Here is an 11229-nt window from a genome sequence, read left to right as displayed (position 1 = left end):
GCTAGAAGAAACGAAGCACGACCCCCTTTTTTTAAATATCCCTCCGTCAGATGAAAAAGATCCCCACGCTTTGCTGTGAAATATGCTATAAAACCCGGTGATTTTGACCGCATACATTTCTGAGGATGGCGCAGATGTTTCTGCCTCGATAGTATATGCCGGCAGCCGTGGAGTCGAGCCAAAAATATGGTCTCTGAATATCTATGTAGTTCAAGCCTTTTAGCATAAACCTCCACAAGGTGGCAGCAATGGCCCGCTGGGCACAGGGACTGACTTTGTTAGTTACATTGCAGTGTTTCACAAGGTGCACAAGGTTATCTTTACCACCCGGTGCATCGCCGAATAACCCTCTTCATATTTAGTATGTATAAAACACAGTTAGACTTGAGTTCTGATGATTTAACACCAGCTGCACATCATCTTCCTAACGAAGTTTTGCAGCAATAACACCGAACATTAATATTCACTTAACTCTCAGGCGTATGTAGTTGCCTGGCTCTATAAATAATTATATTATTTCACTAACTCTGTATACGTTCATTTCAACCATCTATTTGATTTTAAATCACTGTCTTACAAAAGGTCATTTTCTTAAATAAAAGCTATTTTACAGACTGTCCTAATGGTAGTTGGTGCACCGCGGATGGATACGGCCGCACACTAACGAATGTGTATAAAGAATCCGGTCTATTAAAAGGAAGTCCCTTTCCATTTCCCTGCGTCAGAGAGCAGAAGGGACACTGTATTGGTAGCATTTTATTCAAGACAAGTCAACGGAATAAACAAGGTATGTACATTAGTGTTTGGCTCGCACACGGAACATATTGTCCTGCTTTAATATTTGTGGTTTGCTAACCCATAACTGAGCTTTGGTCGGACGTATCCACGACGAGAGCTCCTGAGTCACGACGACAACCTTAGCATCCTAACCGTCTCGTGGGCTCCGGCTAACACATGAATGCTGTCACCTGTTGTCTAATAACTGTTACACAATATATAATCCTTTAACATTGTCACATTTTGGTGGACTGGCGGATAGTTTTTGATGCCGAGCTGTGTAAATGCGGCACTCTGCAGCAGTGTTAGGCCAGGCTTGAGTTTCGCCGAGGCAGGTGTGGTGAGGATGACAACGCAGACTCGGTTTATTTAACGGATTTTGGTTTATTAAGGACACATCCTCGACCCGGCTGGACCACATCAGAGCAGACCTGGCTCACTTCAAAGCCAGATCCCTTCACCTCAGCACGTCTCACACACCTCATACTGAAGGTTATTAGGGCAACGGATGGTGGAGTTTAATGTAATGTGTCTAACGCCAGTCAGCGACGTAAAGGTTAATTTCACTGTTACGTAACTAAATACTGATTTGATGTTAACATACACGCGGCCTCTTTCCATGCAGTGCGCTTTCATTAATGACTAGTCACCGTTTTTGCTTTCGCTTCAGCTCACCGCCTCCTATTGGAATCATTCGGCCCCTATCATTAAGTTTCTTATTACGTGAAACGTAAAAACGTTTCACTCGGTGTCGATCGTGCCAAACCACGTTTCCCATCGGTTATGTTGTCATATTAGATCGTAGCCGATCCTTAGCACGTGTTTGCGGAGTCCATTGTCTGTCGGTCGACGCCATGTTGGTAAAGACTACTTCCGCCGATCTTGGTACCATGATGGCAGCTGTCCAGGCTTATGAAACAGACTAGATGATAGGATTCATTTATGTCCTTTTTTGTCTAATGCAACTAAAACAATCAACGCTTTGAAATGTAATGACTCTCACACAACAATTGGCTAGTTAAGTTTGTGGTATAAGGTTGTCCTCCATTGAGACATTGTGTTTTTTTTTTATTAATTTTTTCATTATTCCATAAAAATAAAGTGAGGCAGATTGCTAAAACATTAACATGGTCTCCCTTATGTGCAGATGCCTGAAGAAATGCACCAAGAGGAGGAAACTGAGACCTTTGCCTTCCAGGCAGAGATCGCTCAGTTGATGTCCCTGATTATCAACACCTTCTATTCCAACAAAGAGATCTTCCTCAGGGAGTTGATCTCCAACGCCTCTGATGTAAGTCTGCAAGAACTTGCCATTCTTGTGCTTAATAATTGGGCTGTTTACGTTCTAGTGCTTATTCTATGACATGGCATTTAATTATAGCTGTAATTGTAAGTGTTTCAGAATTCACTGTAGGACTTTGCATGTTAAATACAGGTACCTTTTAGTCTTGATGTATGATGTCCTTATGTTAACAGGCTTTGGACAAAATCCGCTATGAAAGCTTGACTGACCCCACCAAGCTGGACAGTGGCAAGGATCTGAAAATTGACATCATCCCCAACAAAGCAGACCGCACCCTGACCCTCATCGACACTGGAATTGGCATGACCAAAGCCGACCTGATTAACAACCTGGGTACCATCGCCAAGTCTGGCACCAAGGCCTTCATGGAGGCCCTGCAGGTACAGGATCTAGATTGCAGTATGTGGAGATGGGGGACAAATGGCAGTATATGGTTAAAATGAAGTGTTCTTATTCTGTCAATCTTAAATTGCAATACAAAGAGCTTAGCCAATTTTGCCAGTTAAGGTATCAAAACTGGGTCAATCAAGCCTGTCAATTCAATCCAATAACTGTTCATGTTCACTGTAATTTTCTGCTCTGTTTACACTGGAAGCTGCTGTAATATTAGCAGGCTGTGTTGGATCCAGTGAAATTCAGTCAAACGATCAGAATTAGCTTGGAACATCTTTATAAACTGACATTCAGTTACCAACATGTAAGACTGTTTTGACTACTATGTCCTGAAGTTATAATTGTCTTTCCTCTAGGCTGGAGCTGACATTTCCATGATCGGTCAGTTTGGCGTGGGTTTCTACTCTGCCTACCTTGTTGCTGAGAAGGTGGTTGTCATCACCAAACACAATGATGATGAGCAGTATGCCTGGGAGTCCTCTGCTGGAGGTTCCTTCACAGTCAAGGTTGACAATGGTATGTTTGTGTAACTGGTTACAGAATTGAAGCAGCTGAAATGAAAACATTTGACAATCTACTTGTGCTAACCACCTGATGTATGTAGCTCAAAGGGTTGTGACATGCTAGTGCTGTAATCACACCTGGTGCTTAACATTATTTTCCTTTTGGCTAAAGTGTGCTCATGACTGTTTCACAACTCTGTTCACAGGCGAGCCCATCGGCCGTGGAACAAAGATCATCCTGCACCTGAAGGAGGACCAGACGGAGTACATCGAAGAGAAGAGGGTCAAGGAAATCGTGAAGAAGCACTCTCAGTTCATTGGCTACCCCATCACCCTGTTTGTAAGGAACTCTTTGACATTTGAATGTTGGCTTGTTAAAACTGTCTGCAAGTCAAACTAATCATATCTGTGTGCAGGTGGAGAAGGAGCGTGACAAGGAGATCAGCGACGACGAGGCAGAGGAGGAAAAGGCAGAGAAGGAGGAAAAAGAGGACGCCGAGGACAAGCCAAAGATCGAAGACGTCGGCTCAGACGATGAGGAGGACTCCAAAGACAAGGACAAGAAGAAGACGAAGAAGATCAAGGAGAAGTACATCGACCAGGAGGAGCTGAACAAGACCAAGCCCATCTGGACCAGGAACCCTGACGACATCACAAACGAGGAGTATGGCGAGTTCTACAAGAGTCTGACAAATGACTGGGAGGATCACCTGGCTGTCAAGGTACAGTGAAATGCAAAAGCAACTGTTGCATGGTCACTTCTCAGCCAGCACTGTGGCTTAACATGAGCTCAAAGTAAACCTAAGGTCAATTCTTTTCCCCTTTGCAGCACTTCTCCGTTGAAGGCCAGCTTGAGTTCCGCGCCCTGCTCTTCATTCCCCGTCGGGCACCTTTCGACCTCTTTGAGAACAAGAAAAAGAAGAATAACATCAAGTTGTACGTCAGGAGAGTCTTCATCATGGACAACTGTGAGGAGCTCATCCCAGAGTACCTGAGTAAGTTGACCTGCCAGGCGACAGCTTCAACCACACAAAGCTGTTTTGAGACTGATGCAAATCCTTAATGAAATACTCGGATAGGTTTTCATAAGTCATGATTGTATTAATCTCCAGACTTTGTCCGCGGCGTGGTGGACTCTGAGGACCTGCCCCTCAACATCTCCAGAGAAATGCTGCAGCAGAGCAAAATCCTCAAGGTCATTCGCAAGAACATTGTCAAGAAGTGTCTGGAGCTCTTTGCTGAGCTGGCTGAGGACAAGGAGAACTACAAGAAGTTCTACGAAGGGTTCTCCAAGAACATCAAGGTATCTAAAATAAACGTGCAGTGTTGCATTGTTTATAATCTAATTTTTAATGAAGTTTCCCCTTTTCACAATGACTCCTTATCTCTTCAGAACATCTCCATGGATTCATAAGGTTTACCTTTCATTCTTTATTCTAGTGGTTGCTTTGCCCCCTAGCTTCATAAGGCAGTGTAGTTGTAGCTTTGGTAGACAGTCGTTTTTAAATTTCACGGCATAGCTGACGAATTGCTGTAATGTGTGCCATTTACATAATCTCATGCAGTTGTACATCGCTTAGTTGGTGAGCATACGACTCGTGTATTCTACACTTGGTCAGTGCCTATGACCTGTAGACTAGTTACTTAGTGCTGTAGACAAGTCAGTTCAGTATCTATACATGAGCAGACCTGATTAGACCATGTCTAGTGTAAACTGTTGAAGAATAATGTTATTTATGACGCCTGGTCAGTCAACTTTAATGCAGTATTCTGTATCTGACTTGAACCAGATTAAAACCAGTGTTGCATTTTAAGCTGTCTGTCCATTTCACCTCAGACCTGCATTGCAAAACGGGTCACAGTGGTTCACTTGGAAGGGAGTTTGTAACTACAAGGCAAAATGCCAGACAACCCAGTCATATTCAACATGAACAGTTGGAGTAATGAGCCACGTCCAGAGTTTGCAATGTGATCTAGGCTCCTGGTGTATGGGACCGTTGGTGAATGAGTGTAACGGTGATTATCTGTCTGTAGCTGGGCATCCACGAGGACTCTCAAAACCGCAAGAAGCTCTCTGAGCTGCTGCGCTACCACAGCTCCCAGTCTGGAGATGAGATGACCTCCCTCACAGAGTACCTGACCCGCATGAAGGAAAACCAGAAGTCCATCTACTACATTACTGGTGAGTTGTCTTCTAGAAAAGTGTTTCCTGATAACTTATTTTTGTCTTCACCACACATAGTTTGGTCTGAATTTGAACACAAACTAACTTTTTATATAAACAAACTATTAAATCTGTTGGTAACACTGTCATTATTTTTACACTATTTAGGTGAGAGCAAGGACCAGGTGGCCAACTCCGCCTTCGTCGAGCGTGTCCGCAAGCGTGGCTTCGAGGTCCTGTACATGACAGAGCCCATTGACGAGTACTGTGTCCAGCAGTTGAAGGAGTTTGATGGCAAGAGCCTGGTCTCTGTCACTAAAGAGGGCCTGGAGCTGCCAGAGGATGAGGAGGAGAAGAAAAAGATGGATGAGGATAAGGCAAAGTTTGAGAGCCTCTGCAAGCTCATGAAGGAGATCCTTGACAAGAAAGTAGAGAAGGTCAGTAGTTTTTTTTTTTTTTTTTTTTTTTTTTTTTTTTTTCCCCCATGCGTTAAGATTCACGTTGACCTTAATTTCCCTGCATACTGTAGGATTTTAGGTTCTGAAAAATTCACAACTACAGTGTTTTGTTTGGCAACAGGTGTCCTAAGTGGTCCTAACTTGTGTTCTGGTGAGTTGTATACAGCTGAAAGGAGGCCTTTAAGTTTCTGATCTGAATGAGTTTGACCAGTGATGGGTTCCAAATGTTTGTAGAGACGTACAAGTCAAGAATTTTGGAAAATGCAACTGGAGTGATCTAACAGATGCCTGTTTCTTTCTTCCCCCCCCCCTTTGGTTTGAGTGTGAAACTAAATTACGTGAGCTGAAGTTGAACCAGTTTTGTATTGATATTCATATTTCAGACTGTGCACTTTTCTAAAATGTGAGGTGTGGTTGAATTGACAAGCCAACAGTTGCCTTGGACATGCTGGTGTGAACATTTTTCTAACATGACTGCTCTGCATGCTTTATTAACTCTGACATAGAAATGGGTGAGCCTGCTGTGTCTAAGGCTTAATGTTCTGTCTGACCGTCTCCACCAGGTGACAGTGTCCAACAGACTGGTGTCTTCACCCTGCTGCATTGTGACGAGCACATACGGCTGGACGGCCAACATGGAGAGGATCATGAAGGCCCAGGCACTCAGGGACAACTCCACCATGGGTTACATGATGGCCAAGAAACACCTGGAGATCAACCCTGACCACCCCATCGTGGAGACGCTCAGGCAGAAGGCAGATGCTGACAAGAACGACAAGGCTGTGAAGGACCTCGTCATCCTGCTGTTCGAAACCGCCCTGCTGTCCTCAGGCTTCTCCCTGGACGACCCACAGACCCACTCCAACCGCATCTACAGAATGATCAAACTTGGACTGGGTAAGGACGGGCTGGACATCAATATTACAGTTTTACAGTTTACATATGTTGCTCGTGTTGATCTCTAACAAAGATTTCCTTGTATCTGTAGGCATCGATGACGACGATGTCCCCACAGAGGAGGCCACCTCTTCAGCCGTCCCAGATGAGATTCCTCCCCTAGAAGGTGACGGTGAAGACGATGCTTCACGCATGGAGGAAGTCGATTAAACCAACCCCCTCTCAGATTTCTAACACTTTAGCCTCACTTTTCAATTGTTCATCCTTTAAAACTGCAGTAACTGCAAAACAAAGTCATTCATGTTGTGTGGTGGACCAGTGTTGCTCTTGTGTCTAGAGCATTACTCTGCAAGACCCTTTTTAAAGAAAAGCAATTTTGGTTTTTGCGTTCATGGTGACAGCACATATGTTTTAACGAGTACCCTGTTGCACTGAGTTTTAAATGTTGGAGTGGTAAACGTGTGAACATGGGAATGGTACATTCCATTAATGGACCAGGTCTGGTGGGTTTGGGGACGTTCTGCTCATGTGCAACACTGCACGCTGCATGGAGAGAGGACTGTATGATTCCTTTTGCCTGAGTCCAGGCTTGTCTGTATTCCAAGTCTTGTTTTGCAAAAAATTAAAGATGTAATACCTTATGTTTTGTCTTTGTATTTATGCCTTCCATCCCCACATTTCAACCTATATACAATTTGGTTTTTTTTTTTTTTTTTTTTTTTTTTTAAAAAGGAGCAGCCTCTTGAACTAACCTGACCTACTTCTACATGTGGGGCTGCTCTGGGTGGCCACTAGGTGGGGACATTTCCATACAGAACTTCTGAGGACTTGACAGAAATTTTCCATGTACACTTGTCAGGAGGATCAAACTCCCTGAAACACTAAACCATCTGTACAGCTAGTGAGGAACTGGGACACAGCAAAAGTGTAGAACTAAAACTTAATATGCCTGTTAAAGGAGAACTTAAAGCTGAAAGTAAAGATGTCAATTAGCTTCATGGGCACATTTACTGAAGGTGAAGTGAACTGTCTTCAGATGTTGGTAAATGCAACTGACCGTAATAGAAGTCAAGTCACTTATTTAGTTCAAAATCAAATTTAAAGCACACTTGCTGTCCTTTTGATAATTTGGTTTGTGTGAACATGGTTCATTAGAAGCCTTTGGATTATAGTATAATTTAGTATTCCTACAGAAGCCCAGCACTAATTAACGTTAGTGTAGCAGGCTGAGCTGTAATTTACTTTTTTAAAAATCCCCCTCCTGCCCCACATATATTAGAGTACATTAAAGTGCATTGTGTCAGGAAATGTGGTGTTCTGCAGACCTGTTCCACGGATGTGTCTTACCAGTTATCAGGATCAATGGTCATTTATTCACACGTGTTAGAGATGAGATGTGTTATGAGATCAAGTATTACCAGTAACATTAGAGAAAATAAGTCACACCGTACAATGAAACACAGCTATGAACTGAAAGCGCGTGTTTCTTGAAAGTGAAGCATCAGCTGAACGCTTTGGGGGGGGAAATGTTAAGTCTGTAGTTTTCCTGGAAGTCATGTGTTTTGCACAACTTTGAGGGGGTGGCAGCCGCGGCTCTTCTGCTCTTGACAGTAAAACGGTGAAGTGCGGGCGTCTGCCCCTGCTGAGCACACACACTGCATCTGCAAATCCTTTTATGGAGAATTTAACAAAAACATATCCACATATGAGCTCTCATTACATCATGGAGCTAAGTGTTAAAATAGTGCATTTTATATGTATTATTATAAATCAGAAGTTGTGTAACAGACTGTTATGTGATTGTTCTGGGATAGATTGGTGTCTTCTATAGAACAGTGGGCCTAAATTGAAAAAAACAAAGTAAAATGCAAATTAGGTCCATAGTAAGGTACCCGTCTGGCTCAGCTGGTGGAAATTTCCTGTGATGTTCTTGAGGAGTGACTGCAGGTTTCCCTCATGAAGTCAAAAGGTGATTCTGGTTTGACTTGCCCTTGTTTTAACTAAAGTGACTTCCTGTGGAAACCAGCTCTCGGCCCACAATGCTGAGTGGATTAATTGCGGGGGTTGTGGGCTGTTGTGTAACATTTGCTTGCAGTGTCACAGTTGTTGTGACCTTTGTAGCCTGTCGTCTCTTCTCTGCATGCTGCCAGTGCAGACAGACAGAGAAATTAAAGTGTGTCGACTGGAAGATTGCAGGTCCTGCCTAAAAAGACCTGCACCCTCCGCTGCATGAATGCAGGGTTTAGATTCAGGTGATTCTGGACTCCTATTATCTCTACGTGCATATTTCATGGTGACTTGATAACAGATGATAACAGGCAGAAAGTTTTTTTTTAATCACTGAAGGAAAAAAACACGGCAATAACACGAGATAAAAAGGTGCAGCTTGGCATCACAGTGAACGCTGCAACCACACAGTCCTGCAAGCCTGCGTGCACAGTGGCGTAATAAAGTTTCCGTGACATTTACGATGCAAGCTGCCAGAAAAAAACATAATTACTACTCATGATCTGAAACAGTTTTGTTACACAGATCATAGCGCTACCTCTCATATTCGACAGCACTTGTTAAATACTAGAGACAGGAACAGGATTAACACCCACACTGAGTAGGAAGGAAGCGAGATGTGCAGATAAAAGGCCTACTCGAGAAAAATAAAAAACCTTCTAACGTGAAGTTTAAACTGCAGCGGCCCACGAAAACGATCACCTTTATGACGAGGTGTGACAGAGTGTCACACGTGGTCTGTCACGCTGTTTGTGTTCCACATGTACAGTAAAAGGCTGCGAGGTGGCGGTGGCCTAAAGGTTAGAAGGGCTGCACCGCGGTCCCGGTTCAGATCCCAAAAACCAACTTAAAGGAGACATTCGACATTTTGAGGACATTTGCTTATTTGGTTTCTTGCAGATGATAAGATGAGTGTTTGTGCTGTAAATATGCCCCACTGTGGCATCTTAGGTAGCTGACGGCAAAGCAAAAGAGACAAGACGTGTAACACAGAAGCATCTGTGTCGAGTAGCTCCCCATCCATAGACTGTACCAAAGAAGTGGACATAGCCACTGTGACGCCACACACTGGTTTGCCGCTTTGAAGCCTCAAGTTTGACTTTACCGGCGTCGCCATCTTGGCTTTTTGGAGCCAGAAGTGACATTCATTCCATGAAGGAGGCCACAATGTAGTCCCGCTTTAAAGCATACCATGTTCCTCTAATTGGCACTATGATTTATTTAGCGTCTCAGACCATAAACTCATCGGAGGTAGGCTCATTTTCTCATAAACTTCCATTCAATCGAGTTTCTTTCTGCATCCAGCAGAGTCATTAGAAGCAATGCAGGTTTTAAGGCACTTCTGCACTGGCTTCACTTTCCAGATCCGTAAGCTATGTCCACTTCTTTTATACAGCCTATGGTCCCATCCTGCCCACTCACTCTTTTTACCCAGAGGCCCGTGCGACTGTTGCACTACCTCTGGAGCTCAAAGACGGAACAAAAATGACCCCCACTCTGTCTAAGTAACTTTTACACAGATGGCAAAAGTGGCTTGGCACATAACTCTGTTTCTAGTCTTTGTGCTAAGCTAAGTAACCTAAGCCAAACTAGCTTGGAGGTGTCATCAGCCATCTCATCTAAAGTTAAGAAAGCAAACAAATAAGCATATTAACATGTGTAAGTAAGTAAGTATAATAATAAGTAAAATGTGTAACTTTCCCTCAAGAGGATTTGATACTGTTTTTAGCTTCTCAGCAGCTTCTGAGTGTCCTCGACAAAACCATGGACCCTTTTCCGGTTTCACTGCTGGGTGAGGTTTGAGCAGAATAAATGGTTTCAGGAAGCTCCCAAGTGATGCTGGGAATTGCCAAAACCGTCAGACGCGCGTGCTGGCTAATAAAAGACACAACGAAGACACTCATTGTGTCACCCCTACAGTCAGAGCGAGAGCCCAAGGTGACTGGTTGGTGGGGGGCTGAAACCAAAGGTCCACATGCCCGCACCCCCTCGCCCCCCCCATCCTCCCCCTCACCTCTATTGTTTGCCTCTTGTACCATTGAAAAGAGGACTGGAGACATCGTGACGCACTACTTCAAACTGGGCTGTAGCATGGCGTGAAACGGGAGGTGCGGGGAAATTCCCCCATTGAGCAGCTGAGAGATTGATAAACCAGGGGGAAATGTTTTGTCGCACTTTACAGTCAAACACGGCCTTCAGTTTGATGCTCAGTGAATCATAATAGTGGTCGGGTTTATGAATCAGTGTAGAATGTCAAGAGCTTTGTTTCAAAATTAACGTGCGCTGTGTTTCTTCTTGATGAGTCTGGAGAGGGTGGGGGTGGCAGAAAGGACAGTGAATTAAATGACTGATTTGATTTGAACCAAAACTCTGCAGTGATGATACGGACCTGGGCCTCAGCCACAGGACACCTGCAAGACAACCTTGTGACCAGTGTTGGGAAGGATACTTTGGAAATGCAGTTGGCTACAAATCACTAGTTAACCTGTTAAAAATGTAATGAGTAATGAATGGACCTGTCCAGATGTAGAGAAAGCTCCTTGTTGGCCATTTTACTCCTGATGCTGTTGTACTTAAAGTGTCCAAACAGGTGCAGACCAGCGTTATATTCTACATATAAGCTTTTTACTGATAATATTCGGATGTAACCCCTTTGTAAATACAAACACTTTGATTAGTAACTGTCATTCAATTACATACTTTTTTCTCACTAACTGTAACAGGTTA

General features: G+C 43.7%; 1 protein-coding gene across 1 annotated transcript; it reads left to right on the top strand.

The window, feature by feature from the left end:
- Positions 1–675: 675 nt before the first annotated feature.
- hsp90ab1 (heat shock protein 90, alpha (cytosolic), class B member 1) lies at positions 676–7136 on the top strand. Its single transcript, XM_070849096.1, has 12 exons — positions 676–787; positions 1925–2068; positions 2254–2460; positions 2830–2989; positions 3183–3316; positions 3393–3698; positions 3806–3971; positions 4089–4279; positions 5011–5158; positions 5309–5577; positions 6162–6495; positions 6587–7136. The coding sequence occupies exons 2-12, from the start codon at positions 1925–1927 to the stop codon at positions 6703–6705; spliced, it is 2178 nt and encodes a 725-aa protein (XP_070705197.1). The 5' UTR covers positions 676–787; the 3' UTR covers positions 6706–7136.
- The last annotated feature ends 4093 nt before the right edge of the window (positions 7137–11229 follow it).

This window comes from Pempheris klunzingeri, chromosome 18, assembly GCF_042242105.1.
Source record: "Pempheris klunzingeri isolate RE-2024b chromosome 18, fPemKlu1.hap1, whole genome shotgun sequence".
NCBI classification, from domain to species: Eukaryota; Metazoa; Chordata; class Actinopteri; order Acropomatiformes; family Pempheridae; genus Pempheris; species Pempheris klunzingeri.
This window is presented reverse-complemented; position numbering and strand designations above follow the sequence as displayed.